The sequence below is a fragment of the Aspergillus foveolatus genome (assembly GCF_047715535.1).
Source record: "Aspergillus foveolatus strain CBS 279.81 unplaced genomic scaffold BDW70scaffold_32, whole genome shotgun sequence".
NCBI classification, from domain to species: Eukaryota; Fungi; Ascomycota; class Eurotiomycetes; order Eurotiales; family Aspergillaceae; genus Aspergillus; species Aspergillus foveolatus.
In genome coordinates, this window is record NW_027396096.1 from 22295 (window position 1) to 49203 (window position 26909).

Consider the following 26909-nt stretch of genomic DNA (forward strand, 5'->3'; position numbering starts at 1 on the left):
GACATCTGTGGGCAGTAGTACCTATGTAGGTAGTGACTGGGTAACTGTACAGGGCTGTTCAAGGGTGATCTGCAGTATGGGTTGTTTCTTGGCGTTATTGCGTTGGCGGCGACACTGGCAGTACTGACTCGAGAGGGTAAGGGTCTGTGGACTTATCAGGTTGCTATGGTTAAGGCGGGTTCTGATAATTGGTTCGAGAAGATAGTAGGATACGGCTACAAGCAACAACAATGCTAATTATGACAGACTAAAAAAAGTTGAAGAAGCAAGACCGGCCCGGGTATCAATTCTTGAGAGGTGTAGGCTGATAGAGTACAAGCATGGACTGAACTGAACTGAATTGAACTGAAATGCAAGGCCTTCTAACTACGGGGCCCAATGCCCGTAGTGCCCGTAATGCCCGTTCCCAGGGACAAATATGATAATGAAAAGATAAATGGCGTACTTTCGTATTTCAGTTCGAAGAGGAAATGAAATCCCACGCGCCGTCGCAACCAGAACTCCAACTCCAAATCAAATGTGCCGCTGTCGAGGTAGAAAAAAGAAATGTACCGAAGGGAAAAAAAGCGCCCGCCCAATTATCGTTCCACATATCCCAACATTGGTATCATGCTGCATTAAACGGTTTTATCGGAAAGCAAGGCTCGTGCACGCTGGACAAGAAGGTGAATGATATGAAAGGAGCAGTTAATCAGAGTCACCCAGACGGCGAACGGGCTTTGCTAAGCCAGATTTGCCACCATCTGGAAACACCCAATACTGCTGCTCGGCCGTCGTCCTTTCGTTCCGTCCCGTCAGGGTTACCAAGCATCATGGCGAAAACCCAGAAGAAGGCTGCGATCCATGCGAGAAGGAGCAGGCCAAACGACATGAACGACGATAGCGAAAGCACCATTATTAGACCACCGACTGAGTAGCCTTCGCCGATTTCACCGACAGATGATTGTTCGCCGTCATTATAGACTGATGGCGGCCTGAGGCCGATTAACCGCTCATGGATGTGTAATTGCGGGACCAGGAGATCGCACAACTGTGCACGTAACGAAGACTTCCGCAAATACGGTACGCAGGAACAGAGCCGAAGAGGCAAGGTGAAAAGAGTAAAGAGTAGTCCAAAGACAGTATAGATAGAGGCGAGAGATGAGAAAATGGGAATGGGAAGAGACATCCGGAACTGCGGTCCGGCGGTTAGTCCCGCACGCTAAGACGCCAATGACAAAGAACAGGAATGATGCAACTCACCAGCATCAGCACGGCATCCTCGCCGTCATCTGACAGGAAATCACCACCATGGGTTTCTCGCTTCTGAGCACGAGCAACATTGGGATTACGCTCGTCCCCCGACATGTATGATGAATGATCAGTCCAGCTCCCTCGGATACGGTCCTCTTTGCGCGCGGCTCCGTTACCGTAGGAGGATAGAATGGGATTCCCCTCGAGATATGCCGAGGATACGGAAGCCACTGGAGCCGCAGTGGGTTCGAGATCGGGATGGGATACAGGTTTCACAGACGGCTGGATGGAATGGCGATTAGATTGCGGGTAAGAGGAGTCCCACGAATCGGAGGGATACGGTCTCGAGGTGGAAGTGTGAACGGAGGCTCGTTCCGACGAGGGGAACTCAGCAATCCCGTCGTAGTTGGCGCCGCTGTGTCGCTGTGACGAGGACTGCGTCTCCGCCGGGAGATAAGCTGTGGGGGGAGCGGCCGGTTGACCTTCAGCACCGGAAAGGTACGCGGTCACAATCTGGGGCTGGTTCTGAGAGTAGACGTGCGACTGGGACATGTCCGGTTGCCTCATAGCGGGCGATCAAGGTCGATGAAGGAGATGTAGGGACAGTCGAGAGTCGGTGGAGCAAACAAGGGCGCAACGGAGATCTGCCCTTTAAAAAATGCGACGGCACGCCAGGTGGTACAAGCAGTGCACAGCGAGAGCACCCTGAAGAAGTTCACTGCATGGTTCTAGGCGCAAGGGAGAATAATTTTCCTTCGCCTGATAATCGAAAACCTGACTGCTGGCGGGCGGGAGTCTGGAGACGACGAGGTGGAGAGCGAGGGCGTCGGCTAGGGAGCTGGGGAAGGTGGAGGAACCGGGAGGGATGGAGAAGAGAGCGGAGGACGGAGGAGAGGAGACGCGAAGAGAAGAGCAGATTTATAAGGCCATGAGAGTCAGCCAGGGAGGTTACAGAAAACCCAAGAGAGGGACGAGAAAACCAAGAGAAGACCCAGACAAGAGCGTCGTTTGTCGAGAGCAATATGGGACTCTGCCAAGATGCGCCGAGCCTTGGCTGGGAGTCGACCCTTTCTCGGTCGGAGGCCGCCAGCAGCAACGGAGAGACAAGGGAAGATTGAAGACCAAGCGGAGCTGGCGAGTGCTTGCATGGGTGGTGCTCCGTATAGATCGGAGCATGCAGTCCTGGCCTGCAGGCATTTTACTAGGAGAAAACCGCTGCCAGAGTCCTGTTGCGGCAGTGCGAGTCGCTGCCCGTGCCAAGTCTCTGTGGACATCGCCCTCCATACAGATTGGCCGCTTTCTGGGCTGGGCTCTTGGCATCCGCGTGACCCCGGCAGTTGAGGATCCCGATCAGATCGTACTGTTTTCCGTTTGGATATTATTATAGCTCAACGGCCGACGAACTTTTTAATTGACCTAGATCCAGGAAAGCACTGGCGTCCATTTTTCATCCCTGTTCTGTAGGGGGAACCGTTTAGGCTGACCTTTGCTACATCGTACGCCGTAGATCTCAACCTCCCTAAACCCACAGCCCGTGATTGGCCGCCCGCTTGCAAATCCCACGGGCCAGTCTCCACCTTGGTTTTCGTGAGTTGTACTTCGTACACACTTCCATCTCGAATCTCTATTCTGCACCATTTTTTAAACCGCTAGACGCGTACTTCCCAGGCCATCTCAACGGTCTGCATTACTCGAATCCGTTGAATTGAAATTACAAACCTCAGTTTGAACTCTTCTCCACATAGTCTTGCGAAATCGATCCGCGAATCGATCCGCAGGTCGGTCCGCGGAAACAGGCGATCCAGCGCCCAGCCTTGCCCAGTGCCGAGAAGTTGTTGGCATCACCTCCTTACGAAATCACATATTGGCCATCTTTGTTGCTCTGCCTGCTCTGCCCGCGATATGGGATGTAAAGGATACCACAGGGATAAGAACAAGATGGTTTCCGACTCTGGATGTAGTTGGAGTTGCAAGATCACGATCTCTATGCGTGAGAACGTCGTGAGAATGTCGCCAATTATTTACGGGGCGAAGTGAGTGCTGTTGCGGTTTCAGACACTGACCCTCCCCAAGCCCTTAGCTGTCCCAGATCCGTGGGGTCTACAAAGTGGCATGCCATGTTTCGGCTGCCTCCCGGCTGTACTCTTGCGTAGCGCGATTTACCCCATTTTACCCAATCTACCCGTCCACACAGAGGCCGTTGATCGGACTCCTGCTCTTGTCCGTTTATCTTGGCCCTCGGCGCTTGGCAGGTGCCTAGACGTGAGGTCAGAATCCTATTACCCTGGCCTGGTCGTATCCCTGGTTTCTGGTCCTGTGTTTTGGCTCTGCCGCTGTGGGCGCATGATTCTCATTTCGGGGTGTAAACGGTCCAGCACTGGGTGGCCCTGGATCAGCGCCTGATGGGTCGACGGGCTTGAGACTGGGAGGACCTCGATATGACAAGTCAGCTCAGCCAATAACGATCTGCCGTTCGAGATAACAGAAACTCCTAGGGCTGACTTCAAATCCTCCGAGACAGCTCATAAACCGGATCATGCAGGCGACCCTCAGGATTTCACAAACACTTCATCACATAGCTCGGCCCTGTACGCCATCGAGCCACGGCATTCATTCTGAGACGGAATCACGGTGAGTACTTGGGCATATGGATGGCATTCCAGGGTGCCTGGTCTGTGCAGTGTGACCATGCCCCTGCCGCGAATATGACCATGATTTTTCTTGAAATGCGTGGCATGGCCAATCGCCATTTCGTGCCACATTTTCTTCCTTTCGTATACGGGATAGTCATCGGTGCGCCCTGGATAAAATCCATCTCTGTAATGATAGAAAAGCAGACCGCCCTTGTGATATGCCGGTCTTCCGGGTGGCCTATCTTGGCTTGATGATGATCCCGATGATCACGGAGAACCTTTCCTGACCTCTTCTGAATCCCCGTCATGAAATGAAAGCCTACCGTTCGTTGAAGTACCCGTGACACCTCAAAAATTCCGTTGCGCGGCAGGGACTGCATACATGATCCTGCTACGCCGCAGATATGTACTCCCAGTACCCCTATATCGTTATCTTTGTCAGCATGTATTCCGTTAGCCCAAAAACCCTTTGGCATTGTATCGGCCGTCATATTTGGCTATACTTCAGGCGGGTATGGTATGCCCTGAAAGACCCAATGCCACGTTACTGTAAAAAATGACCGGGAACGTCTCCGAGCTAGAGATTCACCAAGTTAGACTCAACGGCGCCTGTCTATCTCAAGGCAATGGCAATACAAAACCTTACGAGTTTTAAACCCAGGCGAGAAGACTCGAACATGCCAGGCTCAGGCGAGTGTTCAGAACAAATAACGGACCGAGTTCGCTCTCAGCGCGGTCTTGTGCTGCCTAGGCTCCGTTCTACAGACTCTGAGGCTAGTTGGCTGTAGCTGAGCTAGAAGCCCTGAGACTCTATCGAGTTTCTGATACCAGATGTACTCAATCAATTAGCATACGGCTACCAAACATACTTCTTATACCGAGGTTAAACCATGCGCCAAAATCGCATTATTACAAGCATCTGCTTGTATCTGGGTGGCGACGCTGACCATATATCAAAGTTCTTTATCCTCTCACCTTGAAGCCTTTTCAGGTCGGACTTCAGCTGAGTTAACCCTGCTAGTCATTCCTACACCTCCCTCGGTTTCATCAGGGAAAATACTTCTCGCCAGACTTCCGTTTCGTATTGAGCCGAGCAGGCAGAGACATGGTATGAAGAACGGATCTCTGGCAGGAACGAACAGGTGAAGTTGCCTAGTATAGGCAAAGTAGCCTACTACGTCAACTCTCCTGGGAAGACATTATGTTTGACAAATGCCGCTGGGAGTAAACAACTTGAATATAATAAGCATAGCCACCATGCTATGGCGATAGGTTAGCATAGTGGCTGGGTGGAAATGGACTCACTAGCTGAAGGTAGGTATCTTAATTCACTTGAAAAAACGTGCATTCTGCCGGATCGGGTCTGACCTGGCCTGGATCTAAAATACGGTAATAGGTCGCGGGCAATATCCCAGAGGAGGAGACAACAATCTGATCCGCGATAATGTTTATTTCGTTGCTTCGCTATCCTCGTTGAGACCTAGCGCCCGCAGATATATGTACAGTCTACTACGGTCCTAGGAGCATACACCTATCCGCGCAGTTAATCTTCACCTCCACCTCTCCTCATCCACATGCCTGCCTAATATTCTCAACATGACCGGGCCCGCACGGAACAAAGCTACGGATCCCCAGAGGACCTACACCATTATCATCAAAACTAACATAACACCCAACTTAGATTGCGGCTCCAATCGTCCAGAATCCAGCCACAAGACTGCCGGTGAGGAAGAAGCAGCAGTGAACTACGATACTAGTGGTCTACGTAAGCAAGGCGGAACTTCAATGACACGACACTCATCACACAACACAACGCATCCACCGTATGCAGTGCAACACACCAACAACCACCAGCGGGGTACAAAAGACGCCGGGTTGAGCCTTGAGTAGACACAGTGCGGCGCTGGACATGAAGTATACAGCAAGTACTTGGGCCCCCGCAAATATTAGTTCTGCAGCAGCTGGCAGGGGAGGGAAGCTAGAGTAGTCTAGAGCCTTGGATGCTTACCTTTAGCCCGCCGGGGATTAAGACTCGACCAGCCTGCATGATGCTGTATGACCTGAGAAAGTGGTTGCGGTGCTGTGCTTGCCGGGGAGGGCAGATCGGTGTATCAAGCTTATTATAATGAATTTCGCATTCTGGTGTCCTGTCTAATATCTCTCCTTTCTCTGCTTTGGTACGTTTACATTCGCACTAGTCGTCCTCGGTTACAATCACGGGCTAAGAACCATACTGGAGTCTTGGCTGTATATAACCTTTTGAGATAATCCCAGCAGAAGATCATCACTGCAAGCCCTATTTCAAATACCGGCGGCGAGTGAGATGCCGGGGGATAAGATGGTGGAAGCGCGCATAGAAAAGTAGAAGATTCGACGTACATGATGCGCTTGCAGCTGGCCTCAGATCTATCGATCCCTTGAAATGCCCAGGGAGATTTCCCCATAAGCACGGCCTCCGGGTTCTGCATACGGGTTCTAGCAGCAGCAGAACCCCGAGTACTGCATCTGCTAGGTGTTTTAGGACCAGGTAGGGAGGCAGGCAGATTTGATTTTAATCTTGACTGCCGTATAAATCTAGCCCTTGTAATGCATCCTAAGAGTTGTGATTCAGACTGCGTTTAACCTGCATCCTTCGACCTTCGACCTTCGACCCTCGGGGTTTTGCTTCTGTGCTGCTACACCGTAATCCGCCAGATCTCACATCAGTAAACTACGCTGTTGTTATTGTTATTGTCGTCGTTGTGAGCCGGAGTAGCAACCAGTTATGTAAGGAGTGGGTCACATGATACAAGAAATGGAGGGGTAAGGTTCATGTCCATGGCGGCCGTTCTCGGATCGGATCGCAGTGCAGATGGGAAATGCCGGAAACATTGGCCGAGGTCAATGTCGACTGAGCGCATTCTTCGGCTATGGAACTGACGTCCATCGCATGTCGGCGTTCATCCATGGCTCCGCTACCGTTGGAATGATCTCATCATTATGACCGTCGTACATACGTACGTACGTCTACGGACCGGGCTCCAGAGGTAGAACTACCAGCGCGTGCTGGACCCTGGACCGGCTCGGGAGGCTGGAGCAAGGTTGCGAAAGTTTGGGAGGTTCCGGTACCCGTTAAGTAAGCAGTTTAGCTTTGAAACGTGGATGAATATGTCATTGTCATTGTCATTTTATTTGACTTCTGGCCTATACTTCGTATCTGAATTCACCTGACTGCGGCACTAAGAGTTCCGTGGGGCGTGAAGACGGCATGGCATAATGAGCGGCCTTTTCTTTTTGGAAGACCTCGTGGCGGAATCCCTAAATTTTAGTAATAAACACCACAAGGGCTGATTTTCCGCTTTCGATTATTCGTATGAGTATTTTTTATGGACAGTTTAGTTCAAATTTATGGCTAAGGACAAGCGCTGCTTACTGGCCGGTTGGAATTCGTTGCCGGGGCTCGGATATGACAATGCGGGGTCGGCTATTAGTTTTAGTGCTAGCCATACCTTGGGAATGCTGCATACGGAGTGCCGGTAAATATTAAGAGTACCTACTCTAGGTATCTGTATCGGAGCGACAGCGTGTGATGTGGCTTGACTGGCTTCACTTTCCGTGCGCCTCTCAGAAAGAGTGGCGGAGTTTTGTGGCCCAGATCTCTGATCTTGAACTGGATCCCCCACTGGATTCCTGCGTAACGACTTGGTAGAAGGAAAACGAAGGATTTAGGAAGACGGCTTATTCATAGTGTTATTTACCTGGATAAAATATATATGTGGATCAAATGAAGGTAGTCGGTAGGTAGCGTACGATGACTAATCTGTAGAACGATGAACGAGTGTCCAGCTTATTGCGCCAGTCACCTAGAATAGATAAATCCTAGCGACAGCCGTCAAAAATATTATATCAGCCCTGGCGCATTCAAGGGTCTCTTCTAAGGTGATGCGGCAAACGCCAGCTTGAGTCTCAACTCTCAAATCAAACCAACGGCCGTTCCTCGGGCCCGAGGATAAGGGCGGGATGGGGTGGACGAGTTTGCTCCCATAATCGGGCGCCACATCCACATCAGCCCTGCACCACTATGGGGTCTTGGCGTTATTATTCTTAAAATAATAAAAATAAAAAAATGCCCTTCATGATCAATAATTGCCACCTGTCTATGGATTGTCGATACTCTACCATTAATTCTACATGCTGTATCCCTTCAATGCGCACCCAAGGGTGGTGCCGTCCAGCAGCAAGGGTGCCGGACAGAAACCAAGTGAGCGATCGCGCGACTCCACTTGAGGCGATGTATCAAGATCAGCCTGGAGCACAGCACTCGGGAACGGGCCCACCGGCCAAAAAGTCCGTCGCATTCAAGCTGTGGCGGGCGGGCTGCAGGCCTGAGGCAGCAGCCAAGAGTCTAAGCTAGGCCGCGCAGGCCAGGGGGCGCTGCATCGAGCCTAGCGTAGGGTTATCTAAGCCACTGGCGCACCGACCATCGGCCTGAATACCCAGAGACGAGAGTAATAATGATTCTGATTCATGATGCCGCCATGACGGAACAAATCTCCCAGATCCAGAAATTGAACGTCGCATGCCACTCTCAGCCGTTCTCCTGATCTAGAGTCTACCCACATAATAATCCACCTGGTCCCGATCTACAGCGACGACAGGAAAAACAAAAATTGATAACATTATCATGGTGATAGTGCATCTGCGAGACAACGCATAAGATTGTCGGCTGAACATGGCCGGAAATATGCAGTATTATTGTTTGACGGACGTCGGATTGACATCGTTGACCCTGCTCGGCGCTTCCCTGCAGCATCCGCTGAAGGGGGGAATCAGCCTGATGATCCCGTCTGTCAGTGCTTACTGCTAGACTGCTTCGACTGGTTGGGATGTTGATGATTATTATTAGGGGCAGGGTGATCAATCCGACAAATTGCTCTTTGTGGGCGCTTTAGCCTATTCCGTCAAGAGCGCCTGTGAGTCGGCCAGGTCGGCCAGGTGTGAGTGTGACTGCAGAAGGGCCGGCCCCATCCAGGCGTGGGGACTGGAGACTGGAGTGGTGGAGTCACGACTCAGCAAGCGCGTCGAATATGCTCGGGCTCAACTTTCGATTCCTCGGTTTGCGAGGTCGTGTGGGAACCTTGATGCCACCTGCAGCGACTAGCTTTTTCAGGCGGGGCTGCGTTACGGCATGTATGTATGGGCGGATAAGAGGTGAGACCGTGAGAAACGCCTCATGCCGGTTTCCCTGTCCTTAGGCAGGCCACTTATGGAGGAGGTTGCCGGGAGCTTACCGACCTTAGCAGGCTGAGCTTATGGCCCCGGTCTCTGGGCATGCTCCGGAGTTACACCAGTCAGGGATGTGCGCAGCCCAAGGGCCCACCATGCCCATCTGGGATTATTATTATTTGCGCTAGAACATTTAATTATAATTTTAATAAATTGCCTAAATAAAAATGGCACGGGGAAAGGTGGGCCGGGCGGGTCTTATCCACATACAGCAGCCTGTCGGCGAGTCACAGCCCGCAACTGGGGGTTCGTGTTGGGCATCCCTGGGTGGTGGCCGTCGTTGGCGCTTCGAGTCGTCAGCCTTTTTTGCCCTGTTTTGACTCCATGCGATCGACCTTCTTCTTTCTAACTCAACAGGGCCCTTTTGTCTTTTTTATCTTGCCCTTATTAGTCATATATCCCGAAGGATCCGATTCCTGGACGGCTGGCATTGCGACTGTGCTCAAAGTATCACGAATCACTCGCTAGCACTCTGCTATCTTTGGTGTACTAGCGCCTGCACTACTGATCTGAACAACGACCCCGGAATGCTTTTTTATTTTGACCTTTTTCTGGTAATTTTCGGCCCCTAATTTTGAAGCCTCGTATAGTGGGCCGCATACTCCATCCTTAACAGACGGATCTATGGATTTATGTATTTAGCAAGGCTGATGCCAACATACCACACCTTAGACTAGCACCATCTTCAGACTGAAAAGTTGTCCTTCCAGAAAAGGATGGAGAGGAATGGGGAGTCCACGCGAGGCGGCGTACGCCGTACGAATCTTAGGATCCAGCTGGTGCATATCTCCATACTCGCTTATCGAGAATCTTACAGGGCGCCTTGTACATTATTGAACTTTGACCATAATTGCCTGGATAGTGGTATAGTGGTATGTCCCGTAAGACGCTTCGTATATCTGAAGACAACTGCTCAGACCGCCGCACCGGAGAATTGCGCCAGTCAGGCTTCACTAACCGCGGATATGACGGCCCCACCAGCTAGACTGTTCCTGGATTGCCGACCAGTGTCCACTATTGTCCACATTAAGCTGCTTTTTCTGCTCTCGATTTGGTGCCTGAGAGATCAGACATCGACCGTAGTGGTTGGGGTCTTGTGTCTTTGGTGTGCTTCTGGAGTTTGGACGTCGTCGCCAGCCCCTCGACCTTTCCTCCCATCCTCTCCCGCTCTTCTTCTCTTCTTCTCCTTCTTCTCTTCTCTCCTCCTTTTGGCGCTCCTCTCTGCTCCTTTTGGACACCCTTGCCTTGTGCCTTGCCAGTATTGTCATATATCCCCTCTTCGCTCACATTGCCTTCCTACTTCGATTCTTTTGTCTTCCTACCGTTCTCCAGCACCCCTTCATTGCCATTTTGGCCTCTATTCGCCCGCTCTCCCAACCGCTGTATCTCTGCCCTTTCCGCATTCATCCTTTGGCCCATCATCTTTAGGCTTCGTTCTTCTTCATTCTCTTCTTCTTTTTTATTGTCTTGTGTCTATATATCCTTCTTACTCTTACCCACCACCTGTTTGCCAAGAACTAGGTGATCGGACACGCCATCTACCACTTCAACCGGCCTGCCTCCTTACGTGCTGCCAGGCCGACGTTGGGGGAATATTTGTTCCGGAACAAACGTTGCGACTTAACCACAAGGTCATTGGGTCACCGGCTTGCGCGACCATCTATACCGGGGCTGTGCGACACATAGAGGTGACACGGGGATTGGTTGCATCATTGTGTCGCAAAGTTAATCGCTATCATCCGAAACCGGCTGTTTTGCAATTTCATTTCAATCCACCATTTGCGCTATGGCTCACACTCAACCGTCGCCTACTGGCGGCGTCACTCCCCATCATGGCCACCTGGCGGCCCACCCAGTAAACGGCCATCTGCCTATGCAGTCGCCGGCGCAGAAGCCTCCGCTCAGTACTGCCCAGAAAATCGCGGCACTGAATGAACAGGTCTGGCTGCAGATTGGTACGTGATGCTATGTTATAACGCACCCAGCGCATACTTTCGCATACTGACTATGCTTTTATAGGCAACTTGACTGAGCTGATGGGCGATCTGGATGGCGCTATGAACGCGTATGAACAAGCTTTACGGCATAACCAATGGTCTGTTCCTGCTATGAATGCGATCTCCTGCATCCTTCGAACAAGAGAGCAGTTTCCCAAGGCCATCGAATACCTTCAAAATATTCTTAAGCTGGATCCTGGTAGCGGAGAAACATGGGGAAGTCTAGGTATGTTTGGAGAAGCAGCGATGCTTGCGGGAATCGACTAACTTGCCCTTCCAGGTCACTGCTACCTCATGATGGACAATTTGCAAGAAGCATACACATCCTATCAACAAGCGCTTTACCACTTGCGGGATCCTAAGGTTAGTTTCGTCAATGTTTTGACCGTCGACCAGGCCTAACAGACGTATAGGAACCTAAATTGTGGTATGGAATCGGTATCCTTTATGACCGATATGGCTCTCTCGACCACGCCGAAGAAGCTTTCTCTCAAGTCATGCGGATGGCCCCCGACTTCGAAAAGGCTAACGAGATTTACTTCCGGTTGGGTATAATTTACAAGCAGCAGCAGAAATTTAACCAGAGTTTGGACGTAAGTGCACGACTCTTGCTGCGTCCCGAGCTATTACTGACGAGTCTAGTGCTTCAAATACATCGTCAATGATCCTCCGCGCCCCTTAACTGAGGAAGACATTTGGTTCCAGATTGGTCACGTGCATGAGCAGCAGAAAGATGTAAGTGCAATATCTTCAAATAAGGTTGTTCTATTTGCTGACACCATTATAGTTCGAAGCTGCGCAACAAGCTTATAGGCGCGTCCTCGACCGTGATCCCAACCACGCAAAAGTGTTGCAGCAGCTCGGATGGTTGTATCACCAGCAAAGCGGTAGCTTCGAGAGCCAACAAAAAGCTATCGAATACCTTGAGAAGTCGGTCAGCGCAGATAACTCCGATGCCCAGAGTTGGTACCTTTTGGGCCGCTGTTACATGTCGCAAGCCAAATACCCCAAGGCGTACGAAGCGTATCAGCAGGCGGTCTATCGCGACGGCCGCAACCCAACCTTCTGGTGCTCGATTGGTGTGCTGTACTACCAGATCAATCAATACCGTGATGCGTTGGATGCGTACTCGCGTGCTATTCGCCTGAATCCGTACATCTCGGAGGTGTGGTACGATCTGGGAACTCTTTATGAGTCTTGCAACAACCAGATCGCTGATGCGCTCGATGCGTACGGTCGTGCGGCTGACCTGGATCCTACCAATGTTCATATTAAGGCCCGCCTGCAGCTTCTCCAGAGCCAGCTGTCAGGTTCCGGCCAGAGCAATGGTCCCGCCCCGCAGCCTCAGGACGTCCATCCCCAGGCTTACCAGGCTCCTGGCGTTGGTGCCCCACCTGCACCTCAGTGGGGGGCTCCCGCTCCCACAGGAGGACCACCTGCCCAGGCTCCTGCTCCTCCCCAGCAGATTGACGCCTGGAATCGTAACATCAACGACCTTCGGACCCAGGCTCAGGCGCCTGGCGCAAACGGCTATGATCCCCGCGAGGGACCTCGCCCTGGTGCAATCCAGCAACCCAGCCCTCGTCAAGAACCAGGACGAGGATTGCCTGATGGCGCCCGTCCGCTCGGTGTGCGGTCGCCGAAGCCTGGTCTTGCCGGCCCTGGCGTTTATCCTCCTGGTCATGCTCTGCCACAGCTCACTAATGCTCCTCCACCGGCTAATGATCGTGCCCCTAGCGGCGCTGGCTTTGCTTCTGCTACCCGTGGTGTCTTGCCTCCTGGTGCTGCCCCCGCGGGCCCGGCTCCTAATGGAGCGCCTGGCTCTGCTGGCCCCATGCCACCTTACCACCGTCCGTTCACACCACCTACTGAAATCAGACCAATTCGAGATGAACGCCCCTCTTCCCCTGGGTCTACATACCCTCATCAGAACTACCATCACGGTCCCAGCGTGGCGGTTCAAGGCTCAAACAGCTCAGGCATTGCGGGTGGTGCGCCTCCACCAGCATCTGCTGTCTCTGCTGCTGAGGCTGCTGCGCGTGACCGTGAAGACCGCCCTGGTTCGGCCATGAAGCGTGGACGGGAATGGGAGGCTGACGGACCAGTCAAGAAGCTTGCAAGTGAAGAAAACCGTTCCAGGCTGGATGAGCAGATCGGCCGCCGCGTTCCATCTCCTAGCCGCTTGCCTTCTCCAGGCGAGATGCAGCGTCCCGACGTTCGCCGTGAGGATCAACGCCGGGCCAATGAAGGCTACCATCCTTCCGAGGCCGCTCACCACCCCCCAACTCTCCCCTCGATTCAGCACATGCCGCAACATGCTTCCGGTGGCAGCCTTCCACCGATGGCTGAGAGCGCTCCCACACCATCTAACGGGCCTGCCACTGTTCCTACTACTCAAGTCCAGGTCCAAGTTCCTGTCAAGGAGGAACATGCCCGGGCTGAACAAGCTCCAACTCACGAGCCCGCTGCACGTAAAATGGAGGTAGACGAGGATTACGATGACGATGGCGAAGACGATAAGAAGGCTGCTGCGAAGGGTAGTCCCCATGGCAGCGCAGCAGGCAGCGCCAATGGAAACAGCAACGGCGTTGGCAAGTCGGAAACCGCTGCGTAAGACTTCACTCTTAACTACACCATGTCGGAGGACGTCGCAACATCACACCCATGTCACAATTGAAGATCTGAATGATGCCCTTGTTACGAGAAAACAATCTACCTTCGCTTACACCACCATTTCTTTCTTTAACTGTGTTTGATCCCCCTTATGTTTTAGCTTTTTGTCTCCGGTGGCATCTACACTTGCTGTTTTTTAGCCCTTAAGGTAGTTTAGCTTAGGTCAGCCCAAGGTTGTATTGTACGATTGGGACTATGATTGTGTTTAAGTGTCCAATACAAGCAAAATCATCATTTTCAACTATTGAGTGTCTCCACCATAGGTCAGTAAAAAGCAGTCATCGCAATGCATAGACAACCGCAGCTGGAGAGTAAGTCTTAGAAAAGAAAAGACGAACTCGAAATATGGACGAAGAACTGTAGTTATGAATGGAGGCGGGAAAACTGAACGTTAACACAGGTGGGCACGTACTTGATGCCTGAGGCTGCAATAGGTGTGCGCTAACCTCAACAGGGCTAAGTGCCAAGACTTCTCGCTTAGACGGCGCCCACACTCGTTAAGCGTTGCAAAATCGGACTTGCGGCCAAACCTGGAGATAGACACTCTCACTCACCACCTCGACAACTAACGACAACAGGGTCAAGATGTGAGTATTTCCATGTCGAAATAAACAAAAATCGCTCCAATGGACAACAGCTAATCACATTTTGTCTGAATAGGAGTCACCGGAAGTACGAAGCGCCTCGGCACGGTTCGTCAAACCTTTTCGCCTCGATTTTGAAGATACGGGCTTCGTGTGTGTGGGATTTGTACTGACTGAGAGTTGTTCAGGCTCCCTTGCCTACCTGCCCCGCAAGCGCGCTGCCAGACACCGTGGAAGGGTCAAGAGGTTAGTTTGGAATGAACAATTTGTTATCGGCAATAGGAGGGACGAATACTGAAACTTTTTGCGACAGCTTCCCCAAGGATGACCCCAAGAAGCCCGTCCACCTGACGGCCTCCATGGGTTACAAGGCCGGTATGACCACTGTTGTCCGTGACCTTGACCGTCCTGGTGCCAAGATGCACAAGAAGGAGATTGTTGAGGCTGCCACCGTCATTGAGACTCCTCCTGTACGTGCCGAAGAATTATCTATGTAGTCAACTTGGTATATGCTAACAATTATTAGCTCATTGCTGTCGGTGTTGTCGGTTACATCGAGACTCCCCGTGGTCTTCGCTCTCTCGCCACCGTCTGGGCTGAGCACCTGAGCGACGAGGTCAAGCGTCGCTTCTACAAGAACTGGTACAAGAGCAAGAAGAAGGCTTTCACCAAGTATGCCAAGAAGCACTCTGAGGAGAACGGCGCCTCCATCACCCGCGACCTTGAGCGCATCAAGAAGTACTGCACTGTCGTCCGTGTGCTCGCTCACACCCAGATCCGCAAGACTCCTCTCAAGCAGAAGAAGGCCCACCTTATGGAGATCCAGGTCAACGGTGGCTCCGTTGCCGAGAAGGTTGACTTCGCCCGCAACCTCTTCGAGAAGCCCATCGAGATCGACACCATCTTCGAGAAGGACGAGATGATTGATGTCATTGCCGTCACCAAGGGTCACGGTTTCCAGGGTGTTACCAGCCGTTGGGGTACCAAGAAGCTTCCTCGCAAGACTCACAAGGGTCTCCGCAAGGTTGCTTGTATCGGTGCCTGGCACCCTAGCCACGTCCAGTGGACCGTTGCCCGTGCCGGTCAGATGGGTTACCACCACCGTACTTCTTGCAACCACAAGGTCTTCCGCATCGGCAAGGGCTCCGACGAGGCCAACGCCTCCACCGACTTCGATGTCTCCAAGAAGCAGATCACTCCGTATGTCCCTCTACCCTTTTTGACTCGCGCAAAACCACTAACAGCTGCAGTCTTGGTGGCTTCGTCCGCTACGGTGAGGTTAAGAACGACTTCATCCTGCTCAAGGGTTCCGTCCCTGGTGTTAAGAAGCGTGTCATGACACTGCGCAAGACCCTGTACCCCCAGACCAGCCGAAGGGCCACCGAGAAGGTCGACCTCAAGTGGATCGACACCTCCTCCAAGTTCGGTCACGGTGCTTTCCAGACCCCCGAGGAGAAGCGCGCTTTCATGGGTACCCTCAAGAAGGACCTCGTTACTTCTGCTTAAGGTGTTTACGGAGATTATGGCTTGGTGTAGTACAAATTATCATGCGGTTCAATAAAAAAGCGAATACTTCAACCTTCTCTGCCTGTAGAGTTACTTTTCTTGGTATATCGGGACTTGTTGAAGCGGCAACAGTATAGACTGCAACTGTAGACTTTGTAGATATTGAGGTAGACTAGGGCCGGCTTTCAGCACAGTTAGGGCGGAGTCGGTGGAAAATCCTTGCATTTCCACCTCGCAACTCCACGCACTTTTGACAATCTACAAGGCGGCCGGCCCATTTTACTCTGATTACTAGCTAGTTGTAAACCGTCGTACATCGGGTCGCCTACACTCAGAGTTCTCCATTGTTCGGCGAGATGCGCAAGTGGCAGGGCACCCGCAACACCCATTGCGTCATTGATCACCTCCGTCCCTCTTTCGCTTCACCACTTGCACCGTCACATTTTAAGCCAACCACAACCCTTCGCCAGCTTTCGTCTACATCTCTAAACCGTCAGCAAATTCTCGCTGCTATCCAAACACGAACACTGCTCCGACCCAAATCCATCTACGCCTCTATTTCTAGGACATCTACATACGTCCATCAACCCACATCATTGTTATCAACCACCCGCACCATGTCCTCCGACGACGCGTATATGTCCTTTTTAGACAAGGCAAACGCAGACCTCGATAGTGGCCGCGCACAACAAGCAATTACAACTCAGCAGGCCCGTACAGAAACCGTAGACGTCAACGTCAAAGTTCCGGCCCCGCTTACATCCGTCGACGCATACTACATCTCCGACACGGACGAGCCGTTTGAGCCTGTTGCACTGAAGTGGGAGGGAGCGCAGAGGGGAGTTTGGCCTGATGCCTGTACGTTTTCCAAACACTATACCTTCTTCAGATATCATGAATGTGTTGCTACTTATGGCGATGTCGATGCTAACCCTGTCTGTTTTACTCTATCCAGCATCCTTTTCGAAACTCATCTCGATCAATACAGACCTGTCGGACACCATTGAGACATTATCGCCGTCTTCATTTGATCCGAAGAATCAATATGCTTCCGCGCTTAGGGCAGTTCGTGCTGCTGCTGTCGAGAATTCGAAAGGGGACGAGTCTGCGGTCGAGTTGAAGGTTTATCGGGTTGAGGTTGGAACGTCACGTGTTGAGTATTATATTACGGCCTTAGACGGGGAGGGGGGCTTGCTTGTGGGGTTGAGGGCGAAGGCGATTGAGAGCTAGATTTGGAATGTAGGTGGCTTCATTCTCTTATGATATACGACATCATCTTGTTTTAATTGGGGTGCTTGTAGACGGGATGGCGGTTTGACGTGGTCTCGAATACCGGACGGATATGATGGACATTACTGACATTCTTCAAGAGTTTGTTGTAGCAACGAGATTCCGAGTTCATTCTAGTTCATTCTTCATGCTCTCATTTGAATGACATTTCTCAGAAATATACCGAATAGTCTAAGTGATAGATAGGTTTGACACTTGGTACACTGCGCCAGCCAATATCGCGAGGTTGGCTAATCGTGCATGAACCAGGAGCTTCTGTTCTATCCGCACATGCAGCGCCACCAGTTCCTGCAGTTAAGTTGGAGGCTTCACCTTTACTCCTGCAGGGAAATGACTAGTTTCGCAAGCTTACAACAAGGACCAAGGGTTCAGTGTATCCCAAGCATTCCTCACCTGGGCTTGCCTTGATCTGGAGCGCTGAGCATACAGGAGGAGTACGTGTTCTGCTCCTAGCAATGCCTGGACCACCTGAATTCTACCAGGAAATGTACTTTTCGCATGCGCGTCAATTGCCACATAGCCAGGAAAGAGCGCCTACAAGCCTCGAGTCCTGCCACTTTTTTGAGGGGCTTCTATCCCGTCAGGCTCTCTTTATCCCTTCCTTGACTGATTCCATCAATCCACCGCCAGGACAAGCGCCTCCTCGCTCTTTCATTCTCGCCCTCTGTCGCCCGTCGTTGCTCCATTCTTGTCCCTATTCTCTGTTTATTCTTGTTTCTCTAGAATGGTATTCTCGTTCCTCGCTCGGACTAGCACTGTGCGCTTTCAGAGATCGGATTGAGCGGAGGCGTAATTTTTTTCTTTGCAGTTTCGAGAACAGGCGCGCTGGTTTCAATTAATAGTCTGAGCCTTTTACTGCTCTGATCTTTTAGGGGGCTTGACCTAGTTGATCCGGTCCAGAAGTTGCTTGTTGACAGTGACGCCGACAAGGTATCGCCTACCACGATCAACTGTGGACGAAAACGACCGCCATTATCGCTACCTGACACAGCCTACTGCAGAATTGACATATGGGAAGTATTGCTGGATAGAAGAAGAGGCGGCTTTGATTGCGGCTCGAACAAACCACAGATATCCATCATGTCCGAATGCTCCCCAGAACTCCCATACCGGGAGACACCCAATATCCGCCTCAATTCAGAACAGCATGAAGTCTTCTCTGATGAGGACGTCACTTCTCGCTCTCTAGTCCCAGAACATGGGGTAGTCGGACTTGGTGTCAGTGGACGTCCGTTAACACCACGAGCCGACTCCTCTCAGTCAACCGGAACGCTGCCAACGGTATATTCATCACTCAACGCTCAGGGGTCAACGGAGTTCTTAATACCACCGCAGCCACAGACGTATAGACAGCGCTCAGGAGATGATATTACGTCGCCTAACCTGTCCGATCGCACATACCGACGCGCGAGCTGGAGCTCGGTGGGCAGCTATTCTACAAGGAGAGGATTCGTATACAGCACACGGTCGCGTTCGCACGCGGAAAGTGAGGGCGATGATGTCAATACCCAGACGGTGACGGAGAAGTACAATATTATGCCGACAGATGGGTTGCTGTTGTTCCCGGAGGATGTGGAGAAAGATGATTACTTGCATAACCCTGACCCCAACGATAGGGAGGGGGAGTGCGATGTTTGGAATAAGCGGGGCATGATTAACGTAGGCGGGTTGGTGCTGCTTACAATTGGGTTCTTGGTGTTGTTTATTGGTTATCCTGTTGTGTAGGTCCCTCCGTTCCAACTATGGCTGGGGAATGTGGACTGACTTGTGACAGTACGGCTATGAAAGGATTTGAAAAGACACAATCGGGTTGTAGGTCGGGGGATACACTATGCCTTGATGTTGGGGACCGGCCCTTGCTGTCTAATATACGCAGGGGCTTGATAGACCCTGATACGCCGGAGTCGGCTTATTCGAAGATGTCGGCAGACGGCAAGGAGTGGAAGCTTGTGGTAAGTTGGATTCGGAGCTGCTGCTCGATTTCTTGCTAACAATGTCTAGTTCTCCGACGAGTTCAACACCCCCGGGCGTACATTCTTCGACGGAGACGACCCTTATTACCAAGCCGTAGATATCTGGTACGGCGTGACGCAGGACTTAGAGGTTAGTCAGTCCACATTCCTCCCAAGCATACAACTAACATGATGAAGTGGTACGACCCCGACTCGGTAACAACCCGTGATGGCGTCCTCGAAATCCGCTTCGACACTTTCCCCAATCACGACTTGGAATACCGCTCTGGCATGCTCCAAAGTTGGAACAAGCTCTGCTTCTCTGGCGGCCGCCTAGAAGCTAGCATCTCGCTCCCTGGCAACGGCGAGGTTTCCGGCTTCTGGCCTGGCTTCTGGGCAATGGGGAATCTGGGACGTCCTGGGTACGCTGCTACCACGGAGGGCATGTGGCCGTACAGCTACTATGACGAATGCGACGCCGGGATCATGCCGAATCAGAGTTCTACGGATGGCATAAGTTGGCTCCCGGGTATGCGTTTGCCGGCGTGTACATGTCCGGGTTCGGACCATCCCAGCCCTGGACGATCTCGTTCTGCGCCGGAGATTGATGTAATTGAGGCCAGTGTTTCGCCGCTGAATGGCGATGTCGACAGAATGGTGGGATCGGTGTCGCAGAGTTTGCAGATGGCACCATTTGATATTTGGTATATGCCTGATTATGGTGAGCCCAACTGATCGACACTATACCCGTGTCGACAACCCTCGACTGACTGTTATACCAGACTTCACCGCCGTCTACAACCCCTACATAACCCAAATAAACACCTATCGCGGCGGCCCCTACCAACAAGCCATGTCCGGTGTCACGAACCTCAACAACGATTGGTACAACGGCAAAGCATACCAAATCTACGCGTTCGAATACACCCCAGGGATTCAAGGGAACGTGAGCTGGTTTGTCGGCGCCGACAAGACATGGACGCTTGACGGGCGAGCTATCGGTCCAAACGGCAACGTAGGGCAGCGCGTTATCCCACTTGAGCCGTTGTCTATCATCATGAATCTAGGCATGGCGTGGAACTTTGCGCCCATTGACGATGACATTCAGAAATATACGCCGGCGTACATGCGGTTTGATTATATTCGCATCTACCAGGATCCAGATGCTATCAGTGTGACTTGTGATCCGGAGGGTTGGGAGACGACGGAGTATATCGAAAAGCATCCGAAGGCGTACATGGATGCTAACAAGACCCAATGGTATGTTCTCCCTCAATGCTATTTATGCTCCTTGCAGGCGACTAACATGGTTCACTCTAGGGCTGATGCTGGATATGAATGGCCGAGAAACACGCTTATGCATAAATGCTGATCTTGATCTGTGACGTTGATATCTACCTCACTCAACCCTTTACTTCGTTTCCATCTACCGCAGCGTAACCGTCATTTACATTTACAGGTCGTTTAGCGGCATATACTCTGGCGTTGAGGCAGTTGCTCACATAACTTGATTTGTAGATTCTCTCTCTCTCTCTCTCTCTCTCTCTCTCTCTCTCTCTCTCTCTTTTTTTTGGGCAGTACGAGCTGGCGGTCCAGGGGGCTAAAACTCGTTTTGTTACTAAATGTTGATGTTGGCCTTGGTGTTAATTTAGGTGTTAATTTAGTAATGTGGTTATTGGAATATACCTTTCACTGGTCTTGCTCTATCCCATAATCCATTAATATTTGGGTCCCCTAAGCAGCAACTATCTTACCTATCTCTCGGGGCCGACCCTTTGGGCCTTTTCCTCTTCAACACCCGCACCACTATCAACCGACAAAGGCATCGCCCTTTCTGAGACACAATTAGTGCCGAGTTGTGCTATCCCAAAAAAAAGGCGATGGAGTAGCTTATGATGATTATTTTAGGCGAGGAAATCCACTCCACAAAGATGTCCTTCGGTTACATGAACTGTGTCTGACTCGGCTGCTACTTGACTACACTTTACAGTGGGAGAAACTTGGGTCCCTCGCTTCCTCTCCCATCTGACTGAACGAAATTTATCTACAACGGCCGGATAACCGGAGCCTCGAAGTCCCGGCGGCACAATTCGAGGTGCGTCCAGACTGGAGGGTACGGTGGGGGGGCGTCCCCAGCACTGATTGTCGCAGACTGGAGAGAGTCAGTGCGTCTCCCTCAGCGTCGACGTATTGGGCCAACGTCCCACTCTCCCTCAGACTCCCACTCCCAACAACTGCCGATCTACAGCCAATTCTGAGTCCAACCGGCAGATCCCCATTTCTCGGGCGACAAATGCAATGATGGACGAACTGAGGACGAGGCTAGGTAAGCTTTTGGCTTTTCAGATTCCAGCTTCCCCAACGAAGAGCGTTACCTCCTTAAATCCGGCTTATGTGGATGGCGGATCGTGGCTGATCCTTCGCGGAGTCCCCAGATTCCTTCTCTTTAGCTTCTTTCTTTCCCCGCAATCCACTATTTGACTTTACTTCCTTCTCTCCCTCTTTCCCCTTTCCCTCCCTCTTTCCCTCAACATCATTGACATGTCGTCTCTGCCCAGGAAAGAGAACGCCCGCTCTAGACGCGCCGCTCATGCTTGCGCCCGCTGCCACTCCCGCAAAGTCCGCTGCGACGGCTCCATCACCGGCTTTCCCTGTACAAACTGTCGTCTAGACGCTCGACCGTGTATACTGCACTCAGGGAAGCGGGATAAGGAGAAGCAGCTGTTCAAGGCTGTTGCGAAGGAGCGCAGCAATGCCTACCCCACGCCAGGCCCAGATCGGGTTAATTTGACCTTTTTCAAGTCACAGATGGCGCTCAAAGTTCCTATCCAGGAGGTTTTGGATGTGTTCGTGAAGCACTACTTTCTATATGTGCATCCATTCCTACCGGTAGTTGATGAGGCCATGTTCTGGACAAAGTATCGGGGATTGGATGCGAGTGCGGGCAAGATCTCGACATTGCTCTTTCAGACAATGCTCTTCGCTGCTAGTCCGGTAAGCCCTAGACCCTAGGATGCTTGAGGATGGGCGTATCTGATTATGCAGTTCATCCCCATCGAAGCCGCCAAAGAATGCGGATACGATTCCCTAATCTCTGCGCGGGACGATCTCTACCGACGAGCCAAGGTACGTCACTAACCCTACCAGATAGCTTCAAGCTGACCCGACAGCGTCTCTATGAGAGCGGTATCGAGAAAGACCGTCTGGTGATCGCCCAAGCCTGCCTCCTCCTGACCTGGTACACTACCGATGCCGAGCGCTCCACCAATTCCCGCTGGTTACGCATCGCAATCCGATACGCGAAGAAAGAGCAAGCACATCTATACCACAAGCTGCCACAATTAGGACCAAAGAGGAAAGTATCGGACCTCAAGCGCCTCTGGTGGTGCTGCATGATCCGAGACCGGATCATCTCGCTCGGCATGCGTCGTCCGATCCAGATCACCCCGGATGGATTCGATTTGCAGCTGCAGGAGGGGTTGTCTTTTCGAGACCTAGAAGAGGAGTGCCTGAACTCGGAAGTCTATACTCCTGAAATAAAAATCGCCCTCTGCGGCGTCCTTGCGAGTCTATGCCATCTTGTGGCGGCAGTCACAGATGTGATCATGCTTGTCTACCCGACAACGCAGAACATGCCGTTCAGCCTGGCGGATCGGCGGGCACAACTGAACAGACTTGAAGAGACAAAGTTTGCGTTGCTAGATTGGGAGCTCAATTGGGTGGCGAATCCAGATGGGAAGGAGTACTATATCCACCCATCGCTAACACTTCATACGAATCTATGCGCTATATACTTCCAGTACGCCTGCCCAGGTCTTTTAGCTCAGGACTACAACTAAATCATACAGATCCGCCCGCATTGCCCTCTGCAACCGCATCTGCCTCCTAATCGGCCATAATGCCTCCCTAACAGACGAAACCGACCTATCCCGCATCGGATCCTGCCGAGCCGACCTTACTTCGGCCATTTGCTCAACAGCCCACAACGTAAAACAGCTAATTTTGAATGGGGTCGCCGATAAATTGCCTATAAGCGCGTATGCATTACCACTTCTTAAGCCACTGTTCATTGGTGTATATACTGATTACTTTGAGGGTGCAGTGTGGCGTATACCCTTTTCCCACAGATCCTACTCAGCATCCAAACGCAGCTCTCCCCAACCCCCGAAGACAAAGAGCTCCACGAACTTATGCTCGTCTTCTTTACAGAGGTCTTCCGCTTCTTCCGCAGCCAGTACTACACACGACTTATTCTGGCGGTTTCGTGGAAGGCTTTGGAGTTGTGTCGGCCGCAGGCCCAGACCCAGACCCAGACACTTTTGCAACATCAGCCTTCCTCCGATACCAGCGATATCAGTATCGGAACCACTGTGGTATCTGGTGATAATGGTACTAGCGGCAACAGTGGCAGCAACGAACTAATCTTGCATGACCAACGGCCGCTTATACCAGAAAACACTCTATTCTACTACCCGGACCTCTTCCAGCTCAAACTCTCAGAATATATCCGCCTGCTCCAGTACGTGGATGAATTTATGTCGTTGAGGAGTATCCCCGAAGAGAATGCTATATATCAAGCCCCGTCGCCTGCTCTAGCTCCAGCTCCAGCTATCCAGACTCAGGTTCAATTGCAACGACAACAAGCGCATGCGCGCGCAAGGACATACTCGCAAGGTTCAATATGCTCCACATCGTCTACTCAGCCTGCTGTTACGGCTACAGCGACGGCCGCCACTGTTGTCAATTCACCGAAATACTCAAGCACGATTTATTCTGTTGACGGCGTGGTTGTAGATCCGACGAGCCCTAAGTGGACAGAAGACTATTTCTGGGTTTATTTTGGGGAGAAAGAGTTGGAAGGAGAGTCTCTGCAGACTACCGTCACTCCGAATGCTGGTAGTCCAAGCAATAGTAGTAGTATTGTCAGTGAAATTGGCGGCGGCAGTGTGAGTGGGAGCAAAAAAGAGAATGGAAAGAGTCCCCAGTCTCACGCCTCTGTTCCACCTAGAGAGTCTGGAACCCCTGGCGCACCGAAACAAGGTTGGATGGAGACTCAGGGTACTTGTCGGGAATTAGCAGCGGTGCCCGCACCAGCAGATCCAGCCTCAACCGCAGTACAGAACATGCTCGATTGTCTGCCCTTGTTAGGTGAATAGCTAATGTTACTCAAACCATGTACATACATATATACCACCACAATATCACATAAACAGCCTAGCAATCTCCCACCCCATAGTCACTCAAGTAAAGGAACAGGAACTTCAACCACCACATCCCTAAGCCAATCGGCAACCCCCTTTCCGAGCCCGTCTAAACGCGAAGAACTCGAAACACCACGCCCCAGAATTCCATAAATAACAAAATGCACCGCCCCGATGGCCGGGAACTCTACTCGCTCAATGAAGTACTCATCGCGCCAGTCGGTGCCAAGTAGGTCGCGCATTCGGGAGGTCGTTAGGTAGTGTCGGAGCCAGAGGCCCAAGCCTTGTTGCTTCTCTCTCAGTCTCCTTTGTGTATCGGTTTCTATAGTGAAAGAGGATGGAAGAGAAGAAGGGACGAAGAAGCCGACATTCAAGTTTCCACCCTTATCACCTGAGCGCGCTAACACGACATCGCCTAGTTTGACACGCTTGGTTAGTCCGTCGAATAGGGTCTTGTAATCTGGACCCTCTGGAGAAATAGAAGGTGGATCATAATTCTCGCGCGGCTGGAGAGGCGCATAAGCTGGTGGGTGGCCGGTCTCAATGGATGTTATCGTATTGTCGTCATTGAGGAGGTTGATTCTCTCGTCTAGGTCTGCTTGTGCAATGAGTGCCGGGTAATATGCTAGGAAGGGGCGGGGTATCGCGGTGCGCATATCAAGGGTACTGTGAAATCCTGGAGAGGGGTTAGTTATGGTTTAATACGGCATGGGAGATATGACAGGGAGAAAAGCGTACCTGAAAAATGCTTCAACGAGATATTCCTTAGCGCTAACCCTACTGCACCCACAGCGTGAGGTGAGCGCGAGGCGATAAAGATGCGAAGGTATGTTGTGCTAGACGCTTGAGATGTTGGATTAGACGAGGGAGTGCCGATTCTACAATGCAAGATATAACATATTAGCTCTTTATTTTGCCCTTGTAGACGGAACGGTGCAGTTAGATAGAGAAGGAATACGTACCGTTGGAACTCTAGCGTCTCAAGCTCTTTTTGCACCGAGTCTGGAAGAAAGTACCGAATCTGTTTCTCGAGCAGGTCCCATTTCTTCGACGTAGCGTAGCCTGTGGCGTTGAGAAGAATCTCAGCTTGGTAGCCGCCTTGGTAGAAAACAGCGAGTTTGGTGGTTGGGGGTGGTGCGGTGCCTTTGATTCCTGAAACGCGGATGCTGTGCACCACTGTTAGGTTGGTCAGGTCTTGGAAAGAGAGAAGCAGATCGTACCGGTCCTTTTCTACTTCTTCAACTGCCACATTTCCGATGTAAGCATTCACGTCGCTGTTCAGGTATACTGTCCCCTGCAGCTCGTATAGGAACTGGCACAGCACTGTATCGACGGTGACCATTCCTTTCGTACCCGGGTGCTTGGTGATGATACACGTCCCGTCGGCGTCGATCTCGGCGATTGGGAACCCAGGTTCAATAAGGTCGTCAAGATTATACCTGTCAAAGCCGGAGAAATTACCGCCCGTTACATATGCGGAGCACTCAATCAGATGGCCCGCTATCAGCGCACCAGCTAGCTCATCATAATCTGTCTCCGCCCAGTCATGCCAGAACCAAGAAGCGGCTATGACGGGGCTGGCATCAGCAACTCGACCACAGAGGATGATGTCCGCCCCGTTCCGCAGACCGTGAACGATGCCGCGCGCTCCGAGGTATGCATGCGCCGAGACCATAGGAATAGGTTTGCCGTCTGCCGTGCCTCGGAGGAAGGCGTATGTTAGGGCGGCTGGGGCGGCGGAGGAGTTGTCTGAATCAAGGTGCTGGAGTTCTTCTTTTGTTGTGGGCATGTTTGGACCGACGCGGTCGTATACGTCGTCGCCCGATAGGTATGCGACGCGGAGGTTGAGGTTCCTCTCGCGGACTAGACCCTGGACCTTCAGGGCTAGGGCTTTGGGGTCAAGCGCGCCGCCATTGATCACGACTTTGATACCCTTTTCTGCGATGACGCCGATGGTCTGCTGGATGCCCTCCCAGGCTGTCTCCTCGTAGCCGGGATGCTTTCCGGCACGCCATGCCTCCGCATTGTTTGCAAGATTGACCTCTTACTTTTGTTAGACTCGAGCTGATTGAGAAATCGTCCATGATCTACATACCGGCCAGGTAATCACCGGTTATAAAGTCGACATCGCCCAGCGTTGTCTGACGGTACATCTCATATGCCGGATCGCCTGCGTGGAGGTTAGTATAGCCATCAACTGAACGCGAGAGATCGGACGAGAATGGTACCATGATAGCCAGAACAGTTGGCAACTCGCACGGGACGTTTTGCTCGCTTGTTCGACATATTGGATGATCGATAGTGGTTCGATTTCCTTATCGCACCTCGGCCAACTCCACTTTACTTATGGCTGAGGCACAGTTGAGGGGTTGGCCAGGTATAGCCGGTTGGCCGAATACCCTAGGCTTTTCCACTCCATTGTCCAGTGCACGGATTCAAGGATGATATATTGCTTATTCCTTGAACTGGGGTATCTTTCAGTCCTTTTCCCATCCTTTGCGAACCGAGTGCCAAGATAGTGATGACGGAGACGCTCTCTCTTGGAGGGACACGACGGTTTTATAGCTCTCACGTG

General features: G+C 51.7%; 10 protein-coding genes across 10 annotated transcripts; 6 read left to right on the forward strand and 4 right to left on the reverse strand.

Annotated features, from left to right (window-relative positions):
• Positions 1-685: 685 nt before the first annotated feature.
• Positions 686-1949, reverse strand: BDW70DRAFT_70595 (uncharacterized protein). The gene is made up of 2 exons (XM_073744631.1): positions 1243-1949; positions 686-1174 (listed from the first exon to the last, which is right to left on the reverse strand). Exons 1-2 carry the CDS (start codon positions 1798-1800, stop codon positions 698-700), a joined length of 1035 nt encoding a protein of 344 aa, XP_073594906.1. The 5' UTR covers positions 1801-1949; the 3' UTR covers positions 686-697.
• An 18-nt stretch (positions 1950-1967) lies between these two features.
• On the reverse strand, positions 1968-2433 carry BDW70DRAFT_138233 (uncharacterized protein; the record flags this gene model as incomplete). Its single annotated transcript, XM_073737184.1, has 1 exon — positions 1968-2433. One exon carries the CDS (start codon positions 2428-2430, stop codon positions 2182-2184), a length of 249 nt encoding a protein of 82 aa, XP_073594907.1. The 3' UTR covers positions 1968-2181.
• Positions 2434-3210: 777 nt separating this feature from the next.
• BDW70DRAFT_70606 (uncharacterized protein) lies at positions 3211-3747 on the forward strand. Its single transcript, XM_073744633.1, has one exon. It carries the CDS (start codon positions 3346-3348, stop codon positions 3634-3636), a length of 291 nt encoding a protein of 96 aa, XP_073594908.1. The 5' UTR covers positions 3211-3345; the 3' UTR covers positions 3637-3747.
• BDW70DRAFT_70605 (uncharacterized protein) lies at positions 3748-4622 on the reverse strand. The gene has a single exon (XM_073744632.1). The coding sequence runs from the start codon at positions 4355-4357 to the stop codon at positions 3860-3862; it is 498 nt and encodes a 165-aa protein (XP_073594909.1). The 5' UTR covers positions 4358-4622; the 3' UTR covers positions 3748-3859.
• A 6116-nt stretch (positions 4623-10738) lies between these two features.
• Positions 10739-13851, forward strand: cyc8 (putative transcriptional corepressor Cyc8). Its single transcript, XM_073744634.1, has 6 exons — positions 10739-11086; positions 11151-11354; positions 11409-11491; positions 11542-11721; positions 11771-11863; positions 11916-13851. Exons 1-6 carry the CDS (start codon positions 10918-10920, stop codon positions 13740-13742), a joined length of 2556 nt encoding a protein of 851 aa, XP_073594910.1. The 5' UTR covers positions 10739-10917; the 3' UTR covers positions 13743-13851.
• Positions 13852-14339: 488 nt separating this feature from the next.
• Positions 14340-16020, forward strand: rpL3 (60S ribosomal protein uL3). Its single transcript, XM_073737185.1, has 6 exons — positions 14340-14388; positions 14462-14493; positions 14574-14631; positions 14699-14855; positions 14912-15585; positions 15636-16020. Coding segments are annotated over exons 1-6 (1179 nt in total). The 5' UTR covers positions 14340-14386; the 3' UTR covers positions 15892-16020.
• Positions 16021-16508: 488 nt separating this feature from the next.
• BDW70DRAFT_160943 (uncharacterized protein) lies at positions 16509-17121 on the forward strand (the record flags this gene model as incomplete). Its single annotated transcript, XM_073740918.1, has 2 exons — positions 16509-16749; positions 16847-17121. 2 exons carry the CDS (start codon positions 16509-16511, stop codon positions 17119-17121), a joined length of 516 nt encoding a protein of 171 aa, XP_073594912.1.
• A 1140-nt stretch (positions 17122-18261) lies between these two features.
• Positions 18262-20505, forward strand: BDW70DRAFT_160944 (SKN1/KRE6 family beta-glucan synthesis-associated protein; the record flags this gene model as incomplete). Its single annotated transcript, XM_073740919.1, has 7 exons — positions 18262-18902; positions 18956-18997; positions 19058-19133; positions 19183-19284; positions 19332-19854; positions 19916-20393; positions 20454-20505. 7 exons carry the CDS (start codon positions 18262-18264, stop codon positions 20503-20505), a joined length of 1914 nt encoding a protein of 637 aa, XP_073594913.1.
• A 1169-nt stretch (positions 20506-21674) lies between these two features.
• On the forward strand, positions 21675-24289 carry BDW70DRAFT_160945 (transcription factor domain-containing protein; the record flags this gene model as incomplete). Its single annotated transcript, XM_073740920.1, has 5 exons — positions 21675-22127; positions 22179-22259; positions 22304-22932; positions 22982-23170; positions 23236-24289. The coding sequence occupies 5 exons, from the start codon at positions 21675-21677 to the stop codon at positions 24287-24289; spliced, it is 2406 nt and encodes an 801-aa protein (XP_073594914.1).
• BDW70DRAFT_70681 (acyclic terpene utilization AtuA family protein) lies at positions 24006-26889 on the reverse strand. The gene is made up of 6 exons (XM_073744635.1): positions 26563-26889; positions 26430-26504; positions 25555-26377; positions 25297-25500; positions 25073-25212; positions 24006-25010 (listed from the first exon to the last, which is right to left on the reverse strand). The coding sequence occupies exons 1-6, from the start codon at positions 26618-26620 to the stop codon at positions 24370-24372; spliced, it is 1941 nt and encodes a 646-aa protein (XP_073594915.1). The 5' UTR covers positions 26621-26889; the 3' UTR covers positions 24006-24369.
• Between the last annotated feature and the right edge of the window lie 20 nt (positions 26890-26909).